The 23,643-nt window shown below is 61.1% G+C and overlaps 3 protein-coding genes across 4 annotated transcripts; all 3 read right to left on the bottom strand.

The window, feature by feature from the left end:
• Window positions 1-5,239: 5,239 nt before the first annotated feature.
• C1QB (complement C1q B chain) lies at window positions 5,240-10,196 on the bottom strand. Its single transcript, XM_077837233.1, has 3 exons — window positions 10,153-10,196; window positions 8,708-8,877; window positions 5,240-6,824 (listed from the first exon to the last, which is right to left on the bottom strand). Exons 2-3 carry the CDS (start codon window positions 8,862-8,864, stop codon window positions 6,253-6,255), a joined length of 729 nt encoding a protein of 242 aa, XP_077693359.1. The 5' UTR covers window positions 8,865-8,877; window positions 10,153-10,196; the 3' UTR covers window positions 5,240-6,252.
• Window positions 10,197-14,007: 3,811 nt separating this feature from the next.
• C1QC (complement C1q C chain) lies at window positions 14,008-16,782 on the bottom strand. The gene is made up of 3 exons (XM_077837285.1): window positions 16,711-16,782; window positions 15,579-15,766; window positions 14,008-15,115 (listed from the first exon to the last, which is right to left on the bottom strand). Exons 2-3 carry the CDS (start codon window positions 15,760-15,762, stop codon window positions 14,559-14,561), a joined length of 741 nt encoding a protein of 246 aa, XP_077693411.1. The 5' UTR covers window positions 15,763-15,766; window positions 16,711-16,782; the 3' UTR covers window positions 14,008-14,558.
• A 2,021-nt stretch (window positions 16,783-18,803) lies between these two features.
• C1QA (complement C1q A chain) lies at window positions 18,804-23,217 on the bottom strand. Of its 2 annotated transcripts, none has more exons than XM_077837252.1 (4): window positions 23,156-23,217; window positions 21,823-21,874; window positions 21,196-21,443; window positions 18,804-20,597 (listed from the first exon to the last, which is right to left on the bottom strand). In XM_077837252.1, exons 3-4 carry the CDS (start codon window positions 21,407-21,409, stop codon window positions 20,029-20,031), a joined length of 783 nt encoding a protein of 260 aa, XP_077693378.1. In that variant the 5' UTR covers window positions 21,410-21,443; window positions 21,823-21,874; window positions 23,156-23,217; the 3' UTR covers window positions 18,804-20,028. The 2 variants fall into 2 exon arrangements, with proteins under 2 accessions (XP_077693378.1, XP_077693379.1); XM_077837253.1 differs by having other exon boundaries at window positions 21,196-21,365; window positions 23,156-23,211.
• Between the last annotated feature and the right edge of the window lie 426 nt (window positions 23,218-23,643).

Raw genomic sequence — 23,643 nt, 5'->3', positions numbered from 1 at the left:
CACCCTCTGGCCATGTGTCTCTGTCACCCGCCGCTCGGCATCAGCCCCTTTCATTGGATGCAGCCATATCCGGGCAGAGGGGTCAGTATACACTGCAAAGCACCGCCCCAATAGATACGGCTGCAGCTCTTTAAGGGCCTGCCCCATGGCCAGACATTTCTTCTTTATGGCCACATAATTCTGCTCCCGGGGCAGCAGCTTCTTGCTTGGGCACCCAGTGGGGTGTCTCCCCCCTCCGCATCGACCTGCATTAGTATCATGCCCAGCCCTGTGTCTGTGGCATCGGTGAACACTGTAAAGGGCTTGGCACTGTTCGGGTTTACCAGATTTACCAGGCCCTGGGTTAGAGCCTCCTTCAGTGCACAGAGAGCCCTCTGGCGCTGCTCGGTCCAGACCACCTTGTCTGACTTCTCCTTTGTACATAGCTCAGTGATGGGAGTAGCTAGGGAGCTAAAGTGGGGTACAAACCCCCAGTAGTACCCCGCCATCCTGATAAAGGCCTGGACCTGTTTCTTGGTCTGGAGAATGGGCCAATCTCTGATCCTCTTTACCAGCCCGTTGGACTGAGGGTGATATGCAGAGGTCCGAGTGGGCCAGACCCCACATTTCTCCCACAAGCCCCAGAGCCGGGCTGACATGACATTGGACCCCTGGTCTGTAAGGACCTTGCTGGGGACCCCCTCTCTGCTGAAGATGGTCAGTCTGCCACGGTGTCTGCCACAGAGCCCCCGCCCCTGGGTAGCGGGTGGCGAAATCCATCACCACCAGGATGTATTTTTTCCCCGACCAGGTCGCCTTGCTGAGGAGCCCCACTATGTCCAGAGCCACTTTCTGGAAAGGTTCCTCTGTGATGGTCAGGGGTCTCAAGGGGGCTTCACTCTTATCCCGTCCTTCCCCCCCTCTGGCCGGGGGCGCAGGACCTGCAGTGCTGCTGAGCTGCGTCACAGACTCCGGGCCAGTCACGGTTCTGCAGCAGCCGCTGCCTGGGGCTCTGGATCCCCTGGTGTCCCGAGAGAGGGACATCGTGGGCCAGGTATGATAGCCTGCGGCGATACTTCTGGGGGACCATCAGCTGCCTCCTGATCCCCCACAGTTTTACTTCTTCTGGAGGAGCCCATTCCCGGTACAGGAACCCCTTCTCCCATGGGAATCTGTCCCTGCAGCCTTCCCCACAGGGGTTTGCAGTACTGTGGCCAGCAAGTTCCCTCAGCTCCTCCAAGGAGGGATCCTTCTGCAGCCCGGTCTGGAATTCATCTGCTGGGGAAGGGAGTGGGACCTGTTCCCTCTCGCGGGCTGGGCCTGGGGTCACAGCCCCACTGAGCCCTGTCCCTGGTCGCTCCCTCCCTGGTGTGGGATCACTTCCCAGCAGTGCCTCTGGACCAGGCAAACGTGGTTGGCAGCTGTCCTGCGCTCCCTGTGTCCCCCCGCAGCGGAGGTCTTGTCTCCCCCCTTGCTCAGCGCTGTCCTGGCTGTCCCAGTGGGGCCAGGCAGCGAGCTCTCTGTTCTCCTTACAGCATCAGAGCCAGCGTGAGCCGCCTCTCCGGTGTGCAGTGGGGCAGGGAACATCTCTTTGTCCCACCCAGCCCCAGAGGTCTGGTTACAGGCTGGCAGGTATCCTAAGCCTAGCAGCTCCTCCCTCCTCCTGCTGGGCCATAAGCAGGGTGAGGGGCTTCATCCCTAGGACCCTCACCCAGTTCACACAGCCCCTCAGCATCTGAGGCTGCACCACCCAGGGGCTGACAACAGTTCTCTCTGTCCCAAGGTCTCGCCACCCCAGGAATGTCTCCCCATTGACCATCACCTTCCGCTCCCACTGTGGGGTCCGAGGGGCCTGAACCCAGGAGACTCCACACAGACATATAGGTTGGGGTCAGGAGTGGGAGCCTGTCCACCACCCCACCCATCTGGCTGATGGAGTCTATGGCCTTGCGACCCAGGAAGGGAGCTAGACACCGGGGTTTTTTCACAGGGTCCCCCTGGTTCAAATCTCCAGCCTGCTCAAGGCAGTGAGGTGGCATCCACATCCCCCCGCTCCTTAACCCGGGGCAGCAATTTAGTCTCGAGGTTCCCTGCGGAACTGGCACCCCGGGGTCTATCCCCACTCACCCCGGGGAGGACCCCTAGGCCTCTCCGCTCCACCACCGCCAGTTCATGCTGTTGCTGCTTCTGCAGCTCTTTCTTGGGCTCTCGCTGTCTCTCACAGTCCTCTTGCTCTCTCAGACTCAGCTCCAATCCCACCCATCTCCGATCCCCCGATCCCCATCGCGAAGACCCCCATCTGGTCGGGGACAGGAGTCTTGGGGATGCCTGGCTACTGCTCCAGCTGCTCCCAGATCCTCCCCCATCTGGGTCAGGAATCTTCTCCTTAGAGCGGTCATCATCCTCCAGCTGCACGATTAACTGTGCTTTGGAGAACTTTCCAATGCGCAGCCCTCTCTTTTTGCACAGGGTTACAATGTCCTTCTGTCACGGAGTGTGAGGGAGTCCAGGCCCTGCACCCCTCTTCCTGGGATTCACTGAGACTCTCAGCCAGCCAGTAAAATGGAAGGTTTATTGGACAACAGGAACACAGTCCAAAACAGAGCTTGTGGGTACACCCAGGACCCCTCAGTCAAGTCCTTCTGGGGGAGCAGGGAGCTTAGACCCCAGCCTTGGAGTTCCCTGCGTTCCTCTACCCAGCCCCAAACTGAAACTAAACCCCCCCCAGCAGGCTCTCTCCTGCAGCCTGTCTTCACCTTCCTGGGCAGAGGTGTTACCTCCCCCTCCCCCTCCTGGCTCAGGTTACAGCCTCTCAGGTCTCCCATCCCCAGGGCACATTCCCAGGTCAACACTCCCCCCTCCCTGCTGCCTCAGGTCACATCCTCACACCTTCTTAAGGAGACGGTGTGAGGCCATCATTCCACTGTTCCAAAGTTGTTGTGGACTCACAGGCCTGTGTGCTCTCAGCTCCCCACAATTTCCAGGGAGAACCGCTAGTGTGCCAGCCCTTCTCAAGGTCACCACCTCTTTGCCAGGGTCAAGCTGCAGACTCCTCCACCCCAGGACCGCTCGCTGCAATCCCCAGGTGGACCCTGTTACTGCAAAAGTTCTTCTCGCTGGTCATACACTGCCAGGGGTTAACCACCACCACCGCCCCCCCGAAACCGCTCCTCTCTGAGCCTTCAGCATGCCTGGTCCTCATCAATCTCCCTTTGTTTTACTGCTCCCCAGTCACTTACTGCAGGAAGCGCCATTCATGGGGTGCAGTACATCCCACCCCTGCCACCAGTCGTCACAGAGACCGTGGGCGATGCTCTGGAACTGCTCCCTACGAAGCCTGGCATGACTCTGGTGAAGTCTCCTCTCTGTGAGCAGACTGTCTTCAGGGCAAGAAGCTCACACGGTTTCCACCTTCCTGGGTCTGACCTCGGAGCATTCAGCATCCTCTGCTCCTCCGTGCGCTTCCCACAGCGAGTCTGCTCAGGTGGGGTCCTGGGGAAGCCAGAGAGTCCTACCCCCCAACTTCGCAGTCAGACATGACTCTCAGCCAGCCAGTAAAACAGAAGGTTTATTAGATGACAGGAACATGGTCTAACACAGAGCTTGTAGGTACAGAGAACAGGACTCCTCAACCGGGTCCATTTTGGGGAGCAGTGAGCCAGACAACTCCATCTGCACTTCACTCCATGTCCCCAGCCAGCCCCAACTGACTCCCCCTCCAGCCCCTCCTCCTCTGGGCTTTGTCCCTTTTCCGGGCCAGGAGGTCACCGGATTCCTTTGTTCTCCAACCCTTTAGCTCTCACCTTGCAGGGTGGAAGGGCCAGGCCATCAGTTGCCAGGAAACGGGGTGTTGGCCATTCTCTGTGTCCAGACCCCTGCACACACCTGCCCTCTACGGCTCTGCAACGATCATACACCCTTATCCCACCACCTACATACTTAAGAACTGCCTAGGAGAAACTGAGGCATCCCCACAATATTCAGAGGAAACATTAAGAACAGTCCCACTTCGTCACAGCTTCCCACAGCGAGTCCATCCAGGCGGCGTGCTGGGGAAGCCAAAGGTTCCTGGCCCCCAACTTCGCAGTTAGACGTGACTCTCAGCCAGCCAGTAAAACAGAAGGTTTATTAGATGACAGGAACATGGTCTAAAACAGATCTTGTAGGTACAGAGAACAGGACCCCTCAACCGGGTCCATTTTGGGGGGCAGTGAGCCAGACAACCCCATCTGCACTTCACTCCATGTCCGCAGGCAGCCCCAACTGACTCCCCCTCCAGCCAGTCCTCCTCTGGGCTTTGTCCCTTTTCCGGGCCAGGAGGTCACCTGATTCCTTTGTTCTCCAACCCTTTAGCTATCACCTTGCAGGGGGGAAGGGCCCAGGCCATCAGTTGCCAGAAGACAGAGTGTTGGCCATTTATGGCCCTTTGCTCTGCAACAATTACACCCCCTTATCCCACCACCTAGAGACTTAAGAAATGCATAGGGGAAACTGAGGCACCCCTACAGTGTTCAGAGGAAACATTAAGAACAGTCCCACTTCATCACATCGTGTTTCCATAACACCAGGGCAGAATGAACAAGGGGAGGAAGGGAAGGAGTCTCCCGAAGTGTCTGAGCAGCACCAGGGCCTTTAACCCCTGCACCACCTGCTCTTGCTGGGCATGGCGGTGCCCTGAGTCCACACCCTGGCGCCTGTACCAGACGTGCCAGAGACGCCCCAGCAATCCTGCAGCCCCAGCCCCTCCACAGCCCCACAGCCCCCAGAGCTCTGGCCACAGTCAAGGCCATTGCCCACAGAATGACATCTGATGAGAGAATCCATCAGCACCGCACAGAGCCAGGAATGGGAAGCACCCAGCACCTTACCATCCTCCACAGCCACACAGCACCCAGCACCCTACCATCCCCCAGCGGCCATGCAGCACCTAGCACCTTACCATCCTTCACAGCCATACAGCACCCAGCACCCTACCATCCCCCAACAGCCATGCAGCACCCAGCACCCTACCATCCTCCACAGCCATGCAGCACCCAGCACCCTACCATCCCCCAACGGCCATGCAGCACCCAGAATGTTCCCAGCTCTAAGAGCTCTGCAGTCTTAGCTCTTGCTGTCTGGCTGGGAGCAGCCCCTGATGTGTTTGCTGAGCCCTGTGTTGGTGGCTGGCCAGGACTTCCCCTCCCTCACTGGGCTGCCCCAGACCACCCCAGTAGCACTGGCAGACTATTTGTTAATTAAATCAGAACAGCAAAATCAATAGCAGAAATCAAGTTTATTGGCTGTCTCTGCTCTGTGGGGCCTGGCTTAGGGCCTGAATGTGTACGAGCATGCTCAGGCCTGGCAAGCACTAGCCCCAACGGACAGCAAGCAGCCACTGGAGTGGAGAAGGCAGTGGGGCTGGCTAGGATGCAGGTGTCCTCACTGGAGGTCTCCTCCCTGCTACAGGCTGGAGCAGGGCAGCCGCAGGGTGTCAGGCTCTGGCTAGTCCAGCAGCTCCAGCTGGGTTGGAAAGGGGAGTGCAGATCTCAGATTGCTCCTGATGGATCATCTCCCGGGAGCTGGGGCTGGGGCTGGGGCGGGGCCCTTTGGCCTGACCCCATCGGCCCCACAGCATGGGTGCTGCAGTGAGCAGGCCACAGCGGTTCACAGCTGGGCATCCCCCTGGGGGAGGATGGTGGGCACTTCCACTGCACCCAAATATTTGTCTATCAGGGCTGGGCTGCCATGATTCTCCAGCATGAGAAGCCTTGGCTATAGAATTAATGCTGGGGAATCCCCACTGCTGTGACAGGAACCCCCACTTGGCTGCGATTCCCTGGGCCAACCATCACTCAGCTGTGCTGAGGGGGCTGGTGCTTTGCTCATTTTAAAGGGGTTGTGTCTCCCTCCCGCGGCAAGCAGAAGCTATGTGAACGCTATGGGCTGGGGCCTGGGATCCACAGGCGCTTGCCAGGGATTCAGGGACACAGAACGGGTCTCCTGGGGCCAGGCCTCCCTTGTTGTGGGTTCTCTGCCAGGGGGCTGCGTGCTGGGTAGGGCTGAAGCTGGTGCTGCATCAGGGGTGGGACGGGCAGTACCGAGAGAAGGCAGCTCTGTGCGGGGGAAGTGCCACGGGCCTGTGCCCTGAGCGGCAGCCGGCGCTGCTGCTGGGGAAAGCACTTCATGTATCAACGGGCTGTAGCGTGGAAGCTTGTGCCAGCACGTGGCGCTCGGGAGTGACATGCGGGGAGCACGTCGGAGGGTGAGTGCTGGGGCGCTGTCCGCAGGCGGCTAGGCGTCGGGGAAGAGCAGGAATCCGGAGAAGATGCTGTCAGCCCCTTCAATCCCCACCAGGGAATTCTTCTCGGTGGGCTCCAGCCACACAGACTCGTCTGCCTGCAGCCGCAGCACCACCCCCCCAGTGGTGACCTGGTAGGTGTTGTGTACATAGTCGCAGAAGGTCACCACCTTCTCCCCCTTGGTGCCCTGGCCCTTCTTGATGTTGATGCACAAGTTGCCCCGGGAGGTGACGTGGTAGGTGAAGTAGTAGAGGCCCGGGATCCGGCAGGTGAACCGCCCGTACCTGTTCTCGTAGTGCCCATTCTCGTTGGTGATGATGCGGTCGAAGCGGATGGGCTGCTCCCGACGTGGCAGCATGCTAATGGTCCTGGCAGCTGAGAATGCAGATTTGAGGGTGGTCTTGAAGTCCCCAGATTCACCCATTGGCCCAGGAGGACCAATGGGACCTGGAGAGCCCTTGGAGCCGACGGGGCCTTTGGGGCCAACTTTCCCGGGGTGTCCAGGGCTCCCCGGCTCTCCTTTCTCCCCCAGCTCCATTTCATCGTCCACCTGCCCCGGAGCACCTAGAAAACAGGATAAGAAGAGTCAGGAGTGGAAGGCTCACAGGCTCTGTTCTCATTCCTCATCTTATCACTAGCAGGTTCCTAGCTTCGCTGCTGAGCCCAGAGCGTGGCCTCGGATGTTCCACCAAAGCCATGCGACCAGCTCAGGGCCGGTGGACGAGGAAACCCTCCTCCAGGCTTTCTGTGCTGGAAAGTCCTCCACCCACGGCACAGGGACACTGGTGCTGGCTGAAACCCCCTGCCCCTCACACGGGGACACTGGTGCCAGCTGAGACCCCCCCACACCTCACATGGGAACACTGGTGCCGGCTGAGACCCCCACCCCTCACACGGGGACACTGGTGCCAGCTGAGACCCCCCCACACCTCACATGGGAACACTGGTTCCAGCTGACACCCCCCCCCCCTCACACAGGGACACTGGTGCCCACTGAGTCCTCCACACACACACAGGGACCTGCCCAGCATTTCCCGTAGTGGAGGTCTGCAGGATGGATTCCCGAATCCCACCAGGCAATTTGCTTCCCCACAAAGGGCCTGTGTGTCGGCCCTTTAGGCTGTGCCCATGAGGGCTCCATTTTCACAGGCACTGCGAGTTCTTTCCCTGGGGCAGCCCCTAGAGCGCCCCTCGCAGGACATGTGCTGGCCAGGGCTGCCCCCGGGGTGGGTCTCTGGGTTGTTTAGCGCAGGCAGACCGCAGGCTGCAGAACCTGCCCCGGGGGGATGTGCTCAGGGCACGAGGCCGAGCTGCAGGTGCCACGCTGCACTCGGTGAACTGAGCAAACGCCCTCCTTCGAATGGCCTGGCAGCAGGGGCAGCGGTGCCAGGATGAGGTGCTGGCTCGGTGCGGTCTGCACAAGGCTGTGTCTGCGCTAGCTGTTTCTCCTGAAAACTTACCACCGTTGCGGCCACCATGGGCGATGCATGAACCGCCTGCTTGGGGAGGCTAGCCCCCTGCCCCACTCCTTCTGCCTGAGTCCACCCCCTTCCTGCCCACTGGAACCAGAGGAGCCCCAGAGGAGCCCCAGCCGGCCCACCTGAGCTGACCCAAGCGCCAGCCTGCCTGAGCAGCCCCAAGTCCTGGCCTGAGTCACTCTTACCCACGGGCCTCCGGCTGGCCTGAGCTGGCCAAGCCCTGGGCCACCAGCCTGCCTGTCCAAGCCCCTGGCCCGCTGGCCTGCCCGCCTGAGCCCCTGCCGGCTTTGGGGGAGAGGCAGAGCTAGGATGGGAAGAGGAGCAGCGTGGGCGGGGCTATGGGGGAAGAGCGGGACGCTGGAGCGGGGCCTCAGGCCAGTGCTCTGAAGGCGGCAGGCGAGTGGTGTGCCTCCAGAGGGAGGTGCCCCGCATCCTGTTTGGGGAGGCTTAGCCTCCCCAACCTATTATACCCACTGCCCATGGCTGCCACCCGTGTAGCCCTGATAGCAACGCCCTCACCCTCCTGCCCGAGGTGCAGCGCTCTGTCTGTCCCCCTCCTGTCTGCACTCGAAGCTCCTCCCTTGCACCCCTCTGGATCAGGCCCCATTCCTGCTCCCCTGCAGCAGGGATCCCTTCTCGCAGACACCTCCCCTCTCCGCTTTCTCTCCAGCCAGGCCAGAGCCCCACCTCTCCCCTGGTGCTCCCCTCTTGGCCAGGGGGCCAGGAGGGATGTATTCCTCGCACCTGTGGCTGGCTGGTTCCTGCATTGGAAAAGTGCAAACCATTTGCTTCCAGCAATGCATCCTCCTGGCGGAGAGCAGCAAGGGCCGGGCTGTCTGGGCAGGCACTAACAGCTAACCCCGGGAATCATGCTTTACTCCGAAAGGGCCTTCAGGGAGCTGCTGTCATCCCGATAGCACCACTCTGGCCCAGAGCTCTGCCTGCTCCCAGCTCCCACCTCCTTCTCACCTTTCTCTCCCTTCGGGCCATCCACTCCATCTTTGCCATTGGAGCCCGGCTGTCCTGGTGCGCCCGGAATGCCCGGGATGGCGGCGTAGCCCTTGCAGCTATCGGCCCTGGCCAGGGGGACCACGGACAGGCAGAGCAGCATGGCCCACAGCATCATGTCGGCACCAGCGCTGGAGAGAGCAGAGGGACACAGCACAGCTCACAGGGCAGCACGGGGTGATGGGCTGGGCAGAGGGCTGGGCAGCAGGCTGCCAGGAACAGCGCAGCCCTGGGGCACCGTGCCATGGGGACATTCCCCCAGTACCGGGGGCAGCAGAGGAGCAAAGTCCACGACAGGAGCCGCTCCAAGGAAAAGCTACAGGCCCAAGTCCTCCCCCTGACACCCCGTTGTCTTTGATGGAGCTGCCCCTGGATGAATGGGGAGAGACTGGCCCCCGGACTGCACATCTCCTCCCCTCCCCAGATGAGAACAGCCTCAAGGCTCAGGCACCAGTGGCCCAGTCCCCAAGCTGCGGGGCAGCGCAGGGGAGAGAGAGTAGCAGCAAAACCTTCGGTGTTTGCAGAGCTTCTGTGGGAGGGACAGGGAGAGCAGCACGCACGGCTCTCACGTCTGCACCTCACCCAGCTCAGGTCAAATCCTGCCCCAGCTCCCACTGCTCTGAGATCCCGCCAGCTCCACCGGCTGCAATTCCCCATCCAGCCACAGAACCAAAACATTTGGGGCCAAACCCTGCTTTGATTTACACCACTGCAAACCTGGAGTGGCTCCATTAGCTTCAGTGGCGAGATTCTGGGTTTGCTCCAGAGTAACTGAGAGCAGGGTTACATCCATAAGCCACCCTCCCAAACCATCTGTCCCCCAGGGCTTTGTCCTGCTGTGGGGCTTGTCCCCTGGAGCCTGTTCCCCAGGCTAATCGGCTGTCTCATCAGGCACTGAGCTGAACTGCCAGCATCAGTGCGCCAGTCTCTCCAGTTCTCCCAGACCGTCCTGTCCGAGCCATTTGTGACTGTGACTTGCCCCCGGACACACCGGACAGGAATTAGTTCAGGGCAGGTCTCTGGCCTGTGTTATTCAGGTCAGACTAGATGATCACAATGGTCCAAGCTGGCCTTGGAATCTCGGAATCTCCTGGTCCTACAGACCAAGAGCCCAGCACCGTATAAGCCAGACACAAAACACTGCAACATCAGGAGCTGCTTCTTGGCAAGGTTAGCTTGGCTGGGAACGCATGGCTGGGGCAGGGCCAGAACCCCTTGGGAGCTCAGTGCAGGGCTTGCTCCACAGCTCAGAGCCGAGTCTGCTCTCGAGCCCAGAGGGAGCCGGGTGCAGAGAGGGTTCTGGAGCCCTGGCAGCCCCTTAGGGACACTGCTCTGTCCAAGCGACCGGCTCGTTCGTGGCTATTAAGGAATTGGGCGCCTGTGGCACCGTGCGGGCTCGCTCTTACCTCGCAGCGTCCTGCAGCAGCGAGCAGGGATGAGGCCGGGTGCGTCTCAGTCCAGCTTGGCAGTGACCCTGCGCAGGGAAAGCAGAAGTTTGCGTGAGAAGACAAAGGCTGGGCAAGGAGAGGAACTGGCCACATCCCTTTTTTATCGTTGGCTCTGGCCCTTCTGCACACTGGCACTTTCACATCCCCCGCTGCCCCGCTCGGAGCTGACCACAGGCTCTTTCTGCAGGCTCAGCAGGACCCCCGGTGCCTGAGCCCTGCAGGGAGCCTGGGCGTGGCTGGGCCAGAGCCTCTGGCCATCAGCAGCTCTTGGCCCAAGCCCTAGAAAGTGCTGCTCAGTGGGTCTGTTCTTACTGGGGTACGTGCCCTCACCTGCCCTTATAGGAAACTCCCCAAGAGGGTCACAGGCTGCTAAGATCCAACTCTACCTGGCCCCCCTGACCCTGCTCTGAGTCCCCCCTCTGAAAACCCTGAGCAGCCAGGGCAGTCTCTGCGCTTACACCCTGGTGATAGAGAGCTGGTTTGGGGGAATTGTGGGAATGAGGGTCACTCGTGAACACCCAGCCCTATGCCCTGTGGCTGCACACGAAGGTGTCACTAACTTCCTGGTGGCACTGTGCAGACAGAGCCCCCCCCCACGCCCTGGGTCAAAGAAAACACTCCAGTGGGTGTCCATGGGGTGAGGATCTGGCCCCACTCATTGGTGCTGCTGGGACCCACTCGCCTGGGCCAGACGAGACATGGGCTGGGAGACATGACGGTGGTGAGGTTCCAGGGCTGCACTTACCTGCTTCCAAGGGTCCATGTGAGTGTGAGGGCGCCAGAGCGGCTGTAATGTCCCCTGTGCCAGCCCACCAGCTCCCTTGGATCCCCGGCGCTGCCCGGCCTGCCTAGACTCACCCCTCCCACACATCTCCCGAGCCAGCCCTCGTGTTCCAGGGAGTCACCGCTGGGCCGACGCTGAGGCAGAGATGCAGCTCGCAGGGGTGCAAATGGAAGGGCCACCCCCCACTTTAACTCACCTCTGTCTGGCTCCTCAGTGTGGAAGTGCTGCAGGTTCGCCTCCACTGGGGAGTGTGTGTGCAAAGGTCAAAGGGGGCCAGCTGTGCCCATCACCTCTGCATCTGGCCCCTGACTCTGCGGGATGCTGTCCCCTGGACAGAGTGCTGGGCAGCCAGCACAGAGACACTCACCGCCTGGCAAAGCCTCATGCTGCAGTCGAGAGCGATTCCATCCCATCGCTAAGAACCGCCCTCCCTCCCTCCCGGCGTTTCTCAGCCTCGGGGCATGCGGCTAATGGAACAGGAGCCCGGCTGGGCTGGGGGTCACAGACCATTGAGGGGCTGCCATGTGCTGTGGGGAGGAAAGGAACCCGGATTCCCTGTCTCTTGGGACTCTAGCCGCCACATCTGGCTGCCCCTTTCTGTTAGGAGTTGGCTCTCTAAGATCACCCCTGCATGAAAGGCGAGCCAAAGGGCTTGTGGGGCCCTGTCCATGCCTGGAGTCACGCCTCCTCCAGCTGCACGCGGCCTGGACTATCCCAGAGAACCCCAGTCAGAGCAGGCCTGGATCTTGGTAGCACCAGGCACATTTCTTAAAATCGATTCCGCTTGTCCTTGCTCCCTGCCGAGCCTCTGCCCCGTGGGCCACACTCAGCCCTGCTCCAGGCACATGCACTCCCCAGCCTCCTGGGGCTGCCCCGGCTCACGCCAGGCTGGGATTTGGCCTGGGGTGTCCACACAGTGGGGCCTGATCCTGCATTCCCCACTGACTGTGATGGCCCTTCCAGCGCTCAGTGTCACGTAGGGCCAGGGGTGTGGTTCAGGCTCCCCTGCCCTAGGGGGAGCTCTCGGTCACGCGGATTTCAAGTTGAAAGGGCTCCTTGGAAGGTCCCTGCTCTGCAGATATTTGGCTTGATTCATTGGTAGAGTTTGTAAGTGCTTTGAACCAGCGAGTGGCACATGCATGCCCCTGCAGATCCCCGGGGAGGTGCTATTGCGGGTGTCAGGAGGGAATGCTCAGGTGGCCATTCTTCTGTGAACTCAAACCTGCCTGGAGTTCCTGAGCCAGGCTCGGGGCAGGCGTCGGGGCAGGCACTAGCCATTCGGACAAGCAGCTCCTGGTTATAAACACCACTGGAGCCCTGTGTTGTAACCTGGGGGAGTTTTTGCCTCCTTATCCAGAGAACTGAGAAGTGCTGGGCCACAATTGTCACTAGAGAGACTGCGGAAAGATGGGCTCGGCTACAGAAGGCCCTGGCTAGCTTAGGCCTCTGAGGGTGTGTCTACACTGCAATTAGACACCCACGGCTTGGGCTCACAGGGCTTGGGGCAAGGGGCTGTTAATTGCACTTTAGACATTTGGGCTCGGGCTGGAGCATGGGCTCTGGGACCCTGTGAGATGGGGGCGAGTGGTGGGGTCCCAAACATCTTCATCACAGTTAAACAGCCCCTTAGCCAGAGCCCTGCAAGCCCGAGTCAGCTGGCACGGGCCGGCCGCAGGTACCTAACTGCAGTGTAGACAGACCCTGAGTGACCCATGCTCAGGGTCCAGCTGCCCGGCTGAGCTGCACTGGACAGATGGGGAGACTGGTGCCCAGAGATGTGCGGTGACTATCTCCAGAGCCCAGGTCTCCAGACTCCCAGGCGCTTCCTCTAGCACTCTCCAGAGTCTAGCATGAGCTGAGAAGGCGCGGTGCTGTCCTGGGCCCTGGCATGGGGCGGTGGGGATCAGCCCCTTATGTCTGTGCGTCAAAGGGAGCTTTGGAGCTTTACAGACCCGTTCCTAGAATCTCAGGATGCCCCCTGAGGCTCTGTGGCAGCTCCCAGCTTCCTCTGACACTCAGTGCCTCTGAGCTGGCCTCAGAGAGGCCCCAAGGATCCTAAGCTCGTCTGACAATCCCTGTGTCCATGGTGGGAACGGAACAGTTGCACTTTATGACGATGGCTGGGCAGGGTGCTGAGGGGCCCAGCAGCTTCATGAAGCAGCTTGGAAGCCTTGAGGTGAGGCACCAAGACCCAGGACATCAATGTGGGGCCAATCTACAAGGCTGGGAGGGAGGAATGGGACACAGGCATTCTCAGGCCATTTCTGTTTGGATGAGGCCTGGCTGTGTGCTGTGCCCTTGGAGCCTCTGGGCGCCGGGGCCAGGGTGTGCCAGGCGCCAAGGCCAGGGGCATGGTGGCGCTGTGTGTGTTTGCCAGGGAGCTGGGCTAGGGGCTGGGCCTGGGGCAAGGCCAATTCAGGATGCATTTGGCCCTAGGGTTGTGACTCACTTGCACCCTTGTGTCAACAGAGAGAGAATCCATCCGGGGTGGGGGTGGTGGCAGGCACTGTTCCTCAGGCCCCATGGGGAAGGGCAGCTTAACTTGCAGTCAGAGCCGGACTTGTACCCAGAGGCCATCTAGAGAAGGGGCTGAACCAGCTCATTGCCTGGCCACAGCCTCTGCCTGGGAGGGCTGAGACAACTGGGAGGGAGATGGAGCCCGGGCCTGTGTGTAGGGATGGGAACCAGGCCCCTTCCTCCCCCGTCACTCCATGGGGCAGAGGGAGCTCAGCGCTGCCCTGCTCTGAAACAAACTCCCCTTTCCCAACTGCGCCCAGTCGCCCACCAACAGGAGCGCACACCCCACACGGGCAATGGAGGCCTGGCTGGGCATTTGTGGCGTTCGATGTCTAGCTCCAGTAACCAGTGCTATAGAAATAGGTCACGCACGCGCATGCGTACACACACACACACACACACACACACAGGTTTCTGATATGCTGCGTGGTGAGGGTAGAACATGAGACACCAGGCCCCGTGCCACAGAGTGGGGATTTATTGACGTTTTCGACAGAAGCTCATGGCCAAGTTCCCTTTCCAAACTTTCTGGGGTGAACCCATCCCTGGTGTGACTCGCTGGGGGCAGCGGGGAGACCCCAGGGCTAGGAGTCTCTGGGTGTGAGCAGCGTGAAGCAGCGAGGGCTAGTTAATGCAGAGCGTGCAGCAGCTAGACCCTGTACTGTGTAGAGAGCGCAGAGCGGCTGGGGAGAGCGGGGACAGTGGGGCCACCGTGGTTCTCGCTAAGCAGGGATGCAGCCAGACAACCCTCTTCCCTTACACTTGGTGACTCTGTCTTGAAAACACATGTGAAAACCTGCTCGGCCCTGGTTAGTTTTTGGTTGGAGTCTGGCTGCTCTGGGTGGCTACCGGGGCCCAACAGGGACAGGACTGCAGCCAACAGGCCCGGCCCCAGCCCAGCCAAGCTGACGCAAGCAGAGGACCTGTGCAGAGAGCCCCGGGCGTGCCGTTCCCTTGTGCCCCACGGTGAGGCGCTGCGATGCAGGGAGAGCGCCAGCGTGCACGTTAGAGGGCAGAGAGAGGCTGGGATCAGCCGGCGCGTGCCAGAGCTTGCCCGGCCCGCCTAGTCTGGGAAGACCAGGAAGCCGGAAAAGACGCTGTCAGAGCCAGCGATGCCCACCATGCCGTTGTAATCATTGACTGCCAGCCAGAGCTGGTGCCCGGCGTCCATGCGCAGCAGCAGGCCTCCGGAGCTGACCTGCTTGGTGTTGGACATGTGGTCGCAGAAGCTGGCCACCTTCTGCCGGTTCTTGTACATGTTGACACAGAGGTTGGCGATCTGGGAGGTGTGGAAGACGAAGTAGTAGAGGCCGGGCACGCGGCACGTGAACTTGCCCGAGGTGGTGTTGTAGTCCTGGGTGGGGTTGGTGATGGCGTGGTTGAACACCACCGGGGCGTTCTTGTCTGGGTGCTGCCCGGTCTGTCTCACTACTGAGAAGGCTGACTGGTGCTTCTGCTTGTAATTGCCAGCCATGCCGGGCCCTCCAGGCTGGCCTTGCTCACCCGGCTCTCCCCGGATGCCAGAGGGACCCATGGGACCAGTTTTTCCTTGCAGGCCAGGGCTGCCAGGTTCTCCTTTCTTCCCCTTGGGCCCTTGGGTTCCAGGAATGGCCGGGATGCCTGTGGGGTTCCAGGGAGTGTCCGTCAGTGTGGATCCAGTGGCTCCGTGCACTGGGAAGGGACGGCTGGCGGCTCCTCCCTGCCCCCCCTGCCCTGGTGGCTGAGCGGCCGTGTTCCCAGCCTACCCTGGCTGTGTGGGCAAGTCTTCTCCCCTCCGTTCCGTGCCTGCAAAGGGTTGGTATCCCTGAGCCAGCCCCCAGGGCTCTGAAGCTGAGCGGGCAACTGTGCCAGTGTCTGAACTCCTGCAGGAAAGGCGCCGGAGAAGGGGAGCTGATTCCCTGCATTGGGGTCAGGCTGTGGGGCCATGTCCTGTCCTCTCCCTCTGTGCTTTCCCACCTGTGCACCCCAGGACAGAGCTGGCACTAATCCTCTATCTTCCGGGCACTATGGGCCGCGGGGAGCCCTCTGGTGACACCTCTCCAATGCCCACTCCCTTGACAAGCTTCTGTTAGAGCGTACCTACCTGGTTCACCTTTGACTCCTTTCAGCCCATCTCTGCCATCCTTGCCAGGCATGCCAGGTGTGCCAGGCAGCCCAGGGGTACCATAGCAGCTGTGGGAAGCGTTGCCTGTCACGGTGGTCTCCAGCGCCAGGAGGAGAAGGGCTAGGCCCAGGCCCACTGGTTCCCAGACGTTCTTGACTATCATTGTCCTACCACGAGTGGAAATGTGGAGAGTGTTGAGAGTCCCTGTCCTGTCGCTGTGGGCACAGTGGAGGCCCCTTGCTGCCAGGCTGGGTGCAGCATCTCCACCCAGTGACAGACCGCAGGTTACTCTGACCCTCGCTCATACCAGGACCCACCCTCCCTCGGCTCGCCATCCCCACCTGCTCCCGCCCCCTGGGCACAGCCTGTCCCCTCGGCAGCCTGCATGGGTCCGGAACGCTGCCTGACGGGCTTTGCCTGCCTGAGCCCAGAGCCCAGCCAGAGAGTCAGGGCAGCATCTCCCTCCCCACCCTCATGGGCAGCCTCTCTCCCTTCTGGCAGCCCTTCCCGCTCCCGGCTCTGAGCATAGGTCAGGAATGGCCCCTGCTGTGGGTGCATGGACAGAGAGGCTTGAGCTGCCTGGCCCTGGTTTGCCTGTCACAGGTGCTGGCTGTGGCCCACAGCACAGCTGGGTTGCTGGAGATAGGTCCATTCTGGGGTTCCCTGGCGCTGGCACAGGGATAGCCTGGCTCCCAGGGCATTGTCCTATTTCCAGGATCCCTGGTGCTGCGCTGCTCGGGGGGGCAGCTCTGCCTTTCCGCAATCTGTCCCTGCACTGGACAGTGCATTGCCCAGCTTGGCTGCCCCACACCAGTGCACCTGCTGGCCCATGCCTCTGCCCTCCAGCCTAGCAGGGGCTCTTAGACCCAGAAGTCCTGCAGAGAGTTAGTGAAAACCCTTATGCAGATTGACCTACCAGTGGCCATACGTACAGCCACTCCCAGGAGCAGGCTACTGGGGTATCCCCGCTGTGAGCCCACCAGCCAGCCCTTCCAGAGCCACACGTCAGCTCCTATGGCCATGGCAATGCCTGCCACCGTGCCCACAGCACAGTGACACAGGCCTAGCCACTTCACCAATGTCCTGCGGCTGCCCCCCGCCAGCCCCTTACCTCTCTGGGGCAGGGCGCTGGCTCCTGCGCTCTCTGGAGGGCTCTGCTGTGGTGGGGCTGCTGGCTGGCTTGTCAGAGCTCTGGCTGCAACACCAGCCAGGAGGAAGTTGGTGGCTGAAGGAGTCCAGGACAGGCCTCTTGGAAAGACCAGCCCCCTTGCTGGGGCCCTGGCCAAGTTTCACATCCCTGTCCTGGACATTTCTTCTGAGCAAGCGTTTTCCACAGTGCCGGGCAGCACTGAATGCCGCGCCAGTGCTCCCCACCTTGTCATGGGCCTGGCCGCCAAGGGGCAGGGCAGGAAGGACCAGACCAGGGGTGCCAGGGTCAGCAGCAGGATCAGGGGCAGTGTGCAGTGCTCACGGCTGATCCAGAGGCAGATGCGCACCTCCATCAGGGCACTGCCCCTCCGCTCACCTTCCCGCTTTCTTCCCCTCCCTCTGGGACTGAAGTGTAGGAGGGCAGAGGGCCATGCTGGGGGTGCCCCCACAGTGGCACAACCTCAGCCCAGTGCCCAGGGCACCTGCTCAGAACCCTGTGACCTCCAACACTCGCCCATCGGTCGGGGGATGAGGGTTAGTGCTGAGTCTGTGTCATCCCCATCTCCTGGCACGTGTCACAGCCCGCTCCCAGCTTCGCACTGGGCACCCTGGCCAGCCCAGCCCTCCACTCAGCCCCCTGGGTGCCAGCGAAAACAATTGAATTGGTGGGGGGTCGCGGTCAATACCCATATAACTCCTGCTTCCTTTTACTGAAGAATGTTTTTGGATCAGTGAAGGACTCGTGGCACACACCGGGAATCTGGGAATCAGCCCCCAGGGTCGGGTCCTGGTGGTGGCATGGCACATACCTGGGTATCAGCCCCTGGGGAGGGCTCCTGGCACCATGGCCCATACCCAGGTATCATCCTTCTGGGCAGTGCCCCAGGGCCCATGTGTTGGCTCACTAGCTGCATCAGTAAAAGTCTTTTTCGAGGTCGAGCCATTCACCTGTCTGTCCAGCATGTTCCAGGAGCACAGGCCCCTGGACGAGGCACCGGTTCTGGTGAGGAGAGCACAGCGCCCACCAGTGTGAGTGAGCAGCTCTCTTTTCCCTATCCCTTCCTCTGTCACTGTGGGCAGGGTGTTAAGGGGCAGACGCAGCCCCCAGGAGGAATCCAAGCTGGCCCCCAGGAGTGTCCAGTGCGTGCTCCCTGAAGAACCAGCTCTGCCCTCTGCAAGGGGCACATGTCCTCTGCCTGCTCTGCTTGCTGTGTGTGGGGGGGAGGGTAATGCCCGGGGACCCTACCAGGGGGCAGTGCCCATGCTCCCTGCAGCATTATGCCCGGCTCCCCTCCCCCTTTTCCCGCTAGGGCAGAGCTCTCCTTCCCACCAGCAATCCAGTGCCTGGGCATGCCACAGGACAGCCCACAGTGCAGGGGTCCTGGGACTGACGGCCTGCAGCCTGGCCCAAGCTGGGGGACCCCATTTCCCACATGGGAATGAGGCTGCTGGCCTCATTTTGATTTAGGAAGAAAAAAGTGTCACCCTCCCAGAGACTCTTCTCCCTTACCCATTGCTCCCTGTCACGCCCAGATGCCCAGGGCCGCGTGGGCCACAGAATCTGGACGCCCACTGGCCCTGGGGGGTCCCTCCTGCTCAGGATGGACTGCGGTGTGTGGCTGCTGCACCTTCTATGTAGCTGCAGTGTATTTGGGTCAGCCAGGCTGATCCCTTTTCCCGGGTGCAGGGTGGAAAGATGCCTGCCCAGGCATTGCTCTTAGTGCTGACAGATCAGAAACACTCTGGCCTTGTTGGCTCCTTTAGGCTCCCCAGGGACATCATGGCTTGGAGCCTGAACTCGCTGGACGGCACTGGGATGGGGGAGCTGGAGCCAAAGGCAGGCTCTGCAAAGGCTGGTGAGTTCAAATTCTGAGGGGGTCTTTCCTGGGAGACGCCAGCCTGTTGTGCTCTGGGCCTGTGCTGTTCCTGGCTCCGGGGGGGCTGCCATGGAAGCAGCAGCCTGGGAAAGGGCCCGGGACACTGACGGTTTGCAGGACGATGTGAACGAGAAAGAAAACCAAGGCACTGGATGGGAATGAGCGAGGGAAAGAAAGGGTTTATTCGTCTGTGCTGATTGGAAGGGTGTGAAAGCCAGGGGTGGCCTGCAGCCAGCTCCGGATTTGCAATGGTTAGTACAGCGCAAGCCACAACCAACAGCGATTTTCTATCAGGGAATAAAGGGGCCACAGCGGGGGAATGACACTGGTGACAACTGATCTCCTTCGGCAGGGAGATGAGAACCAGCATGGCAGGAAGATCTGAGCCTCTGCTCCCTGGGACCGGGGCACTGTCTGGGACTGTGCTGCTCGGGTGTGACCGCTCTCCTTGGCCTGGGGCACACAGTCCATGCTGAATGGCAGCGCCTGGCCGGGAAGGGGGGGACCCTGACTGGAGTGGGAGCTGTGGCTCTTTAGGCAGTGCGCTGGCTGTGGGCGACGGACTGGACCTGACTGGAAGGCGAGATGATACTTCCCAGGGCGTTAGCTGGGGTTCCAGAGCAGCCAGCAGCTGAGCAAACCCAGCCTATCTACCACCCCTGCCCCCCACGCCACATCCTGGTCCCCCGGGCAGCTCTCTCAAGGCCGCACGTTACAGGGACGCAGGCCAGGGCAGAGGGGTGCACAGCAGGACAGGGCCACTGGCAGGCTTTGGCCCTTTGCAGACAGATCTTGTCTAAGGCCTGGGCTGCGGGCTGTGGTATCATGGCCATGGGGCCAGAGGAAGGAGCCCACCCTTGTCTGAGGAGCCTCACACTTGGCTGCTGGGAAGGAGGCCCCTGCTGTGAGTGACCCGGGCAGTCCAGATGCCAGCCCATGGGGACAGGTGGGGATTCCCGGTCTGTTTGGCATGCTGGGAGTGCGCTCGTCCCACAATGCCCAGAACCAGCCTGCGATGGCACAGGCTTCCCAGGGCAGACACTTGGGGCCCAATCCTGGTCCCATCAAAGCCAAGGGGAGCTCTGCAGGAGCAGGGTCTGGGCCGTCACGCCTGGCCAGGGCCTATATCCCCTACACTCGTGGAACTGGACACAGAGTATTCTGATACAGGCCCCGGGGAGCTCAGCAGACGGCTCCCACCCCTGCAGGGCACACAGGGCGCCCCACGTGTGTTGGCGCAGTGCTCTCCCGAGTGGTGCGGGAGGAAAGGCTGGGTCTGCACACGTTGGCTGGCCTGCGGCCCTCCAGGACACCCCCCAGCAGGGCTCTCACAGGCCAGCGGGCGAAGCGGTGGGGGCTCGGAGCGTCAGGGGCCGCCTTGCTGTAGCGCTGGCTGAGGGGCGTCACTGGGTCTCAGGGAAGAGCAGGAAGCCGCTGAAGACACTGTTGGCCTCGGTGCCGTCGTACACCCTGTTGCCTTGGCGGGGGTCGCTCTCCAGCCAGACCCGGTCGTTCGGGGCCAGCCTGAGCACACCACTGCCTGAGTTCACCTGCAGGATGCCGCGGCTGTTGCTGTCGCAGAAGCCCAACTTCTTTTCCCCATTGAGGGCGAGGCTGAGGCAGAGGTTCCCGCTGGAGATCACCTGGAAGGCAAAGTAGTAGACGCCGGGCACCCGGCAGGTGAACTGGCCCGTCTGGGTGCTGTAGGTGCTGTCCTGGTCGGTGATGAGATTGTCAAAGACCACCACGTTCCCGTGGGTCGGGGGGTTCTTCCTGCAGGCCGAGAAGGCGGGTCGGGGCTGATCCTTGATATTGCCAGCCTTGCCTTTGGCTCCCTTCCTCCCCGGCTGCCCTGGGAGCCCGGGGGAACCATTTGGCCCCCTGTAGCCCTGGTTCCCAGGCATGCCGGGAGACCCAGGCTCCCCTTCATCACCTTTGGGTCCCTGGATCCCCGATCTCCTTCCCGGCAACCCTGGAAGAGAGGAACAGGCCGCGGCTGACGGAACCTGGGCCCAGGCATTGTTGGCTGATGCCAGCCACATCCCCCCATGAGCAGCCACCCTCCAGCCAGAGGCCGGCTCCATCCCTTGTACTGAGCCAGCCTAGGCAAAAGCCCCCAGATCCCTCTCTGCCGCCGAGCCAGTCTGGGCCAGAGCCCGGCTCCATCCTCACCGCCGAGCCGGCCTGCACCAGCACCGGGCTCCCTCCCCTCTGCCAAGCCGGCCTGCACCAGCACCCGGCTCCCTCCCCTCTGCCGAGCCGGCCTGGGCCAGTGCCCGGCTTAGTCCCCTCTGCCGAGCCGGCCTGGGCCAGCGCCCAGCTCAGTCCCCTCTGCCGAGCTGGCCTGGGACAGCGCCCGGCTCCCTCCCCTCTGCCGAGCCGGCCTGGGCCAGAGCCCAGCTCCATCCTCACTGTTGAGCAGGCCTGGGCCAGCGCCCCGGCTCAGTCCCCTCCACCAAGCCAGCCAGGGCTGAGTTGGAACTGGTGCCGTAGAGACAATACCCAGCACCATACCCAGCCCTCCCCATGTTCTCAGCCCTGGGAGCTACAGCTCCCCTCTCCCACCTTACCTGGCTCGCCCCTGTCGCCTTTCTGCCCTGGCCTCCCATTGAGGCCCGGTACTCCCGGGTAGCCATCTTTGCCATTTAGTGCTCGACACACGTTCTCCTGAGGGACTGCCATGCCCAGGATCATGGCCAGGGTGCTGGCTGCCAGCCAGAATCTGCCAGCCATTCTGCCTCTGCAAGCACATGGGCCCCCTAGCGTGAGCCGTGGCTGGGGCATTCCCACAATTGCTCCCCGCTGCGGGAGTCAGCACCTGCAAGGGGCACAGTTCCAGCCAGGGACAACAGCCACCTCCCTACAGACCCCTGCCTGGACCGGGGAGAGTCCCCAACCCAACTACACACAGCCGCAGATAGGGAGCTTGCCACACCCACCCACCCACCCACGCACAGAGAGAGAGAGAGAGAGAGAGACAAGCACTGTACACTAGAGCTGGGTGAAATCCTAGCTGCACAAACCCCTCCAGCCTGTGGAGACTGTTGTCACTGCCCAGGATTTGCAATGGGCCCTCTTGGAAAATTGATATTTCAGTTTTGAATTTGTCTCCAGAACCATTCCGGAGATGGCCATTCTCCTTCACTAACCACACTGGTTATGGTCTGTGTGTGTGTGTGTGGGGAGGCTGTCCTTACCTCCAGGGGCTGCCGTGCACGGGGCAGAGGCTGACTACCAGCGGGCAGGGACCTGGAAAGAGACCATCACAACTATGCACAGAGCAGCAGAACATGAGCCAAGGATCAAAAAACAGCTCAGTCCCCTTCTCTCCCTCCAAGGTACCTGTGATTCAAGGGGCAGTTCTAGAAGCATGGGGGGTGGGGGTGGGAGAGATAACCAATTAAAGGGGGGGGGGTCTCTGCTCACTTGTACCTTAGAAACATGCGGCCTGTGACCTTTGCTGTCCCTGGTATTGTGCTTCTGGGGGCTCCAAGTGCATGCTGAGAGTGCACTCAACCTAGCTGGAGGGACCAGGAATGGTCCTTTAACAAAGACATCCTTTCTCCAACCGGTGCATTAGGTATTGGGGTTTAATAGACAGGGTGAGATTCTGGCCTTTTTGGTGTCAGTGACCAAACCCCCATAGATTGCCATGGGCCCAGGCTTCCAACCAGTGTTTTAAACTGTCAGACTCTGATTCCTTTCCTCTCTCCACTGTTCATATGTCATTCACAATGTCATGTTCACCAGTCTTCCACCCCAGAGTCAGCACCGGGGCAGAGATGACCCATCCAGCCAGAATCAAACCTGGGTCAGAGCCAACACCCAGATTCAGAACTGGCTACATCCTGGCCATGAGCAGCATGGGGGTATGACCGGGGCACCCATCTAGAGCCAGGAGTGGGCTAGGTCTGATGCAGATACACGATGCAGAGCCCAAACTTCGCTCCCAGCCCCTAGCTGAGGATGAGACCCTGACCTGCACTGCAGGGGACCCCCATCTGCAGGGCTGGGAGAAGGTGACCCCAAGCCAGGAACTGCTCTGACTGTCAGGGAAGATGGGCCCAGAGAGACCAGCCCCTGGAGCAGGGAATGACCTGATGAGAGCTGACTGCAACTGGGCAGGGCTCAGAGATGCCGGGCAGCAGCAAGGCAAGAAAAGCGACTTGTCATTTCAGCACAGAGCCACCGCAGACTGGCTGCATCGCAGGGCAAGGGGAATGGGACGTGACTATCCCCCTGTACTGCTTGGCTGGGACCCCCTGCACACTGGCCTTCTGAGAGGGAGTGCAAGGCCTGAGGGGCTACCCCTTCCCAGCTCCCTACAGCCATGCACCTGGGGAGGGGCTGGGAGCTCCTCGGCCCAGGACAGGCGAAGAGCGAGGTGGCAGAGAGCCAGTCCGAACATGGCGGGAAGGGCTGAGAAAGAAAGGTTGCGGGATCCCGAACGCAGAGACCTGCCACTGGGGAACCAGAGTGCAGCCTGCACGGGAGAAGTGCGTCTGGGCAGCGCAGAGAAGAGTCACTTACCTCTCCCAGAGGCTGGCCGAGGCTCTGTGAGCAGGGGGCTTCGTTTGGTCTCTGACCTTCCCCGAGAGGGAGAATGAGGCGGAGAGTGCGGGCTGGGGGGATTGCGGGTGGCTCTGTCCGATCAGGGTTGGAAGAAGCTGCTGAGTTTCACTTCCCCACCCATTTCCCCTTTTGGTGTTTACCCCCTGCCCCGTGCTGGGTCTCCCGGAACAATGAGAACGTCCTGGTCAGCAAAAGTGCTAACACTTTTAGACTCAAAACCACAGCAGATCTGGGCAGGCCGGACCCTGCTTCCTGCTCGGTGCCTCCCTGGCCCCCCAGCAGCCCCTACTGCAGGGCACCACTGCACACACTGAACAAAGCCCTAGTCCCTGGCCCCAGGAGCTGGCACTCAGAGGCTAAGGTTTGCGGGGAGCAGCTCAGTATAGGTGTGACACAGCACATGGAATGTGTGCAAGAGTGGGGCAGGACACCAGGACTTGCACTAT

The sequence above is a fragment of the Eretmochelys imbricata genome, chromosome 18 (assembly GCF_965152235.1).
Source record: "Eretmochelys imbricata isolate rEreImb1 chromosome 18, rEreImb1.hap1, whole genome shotgun sequence".
NCBI lineage: Eukaryota > Metazoa > Chordata > Testudines > Cheloniidae > Eretmochelys > Eretmochelys imbricata.
The sequence above is the reverse complement of the archived record's forward strand: the minus strand, read 5'-3'. Positions and strand labels throughout refer to the sequence as shown.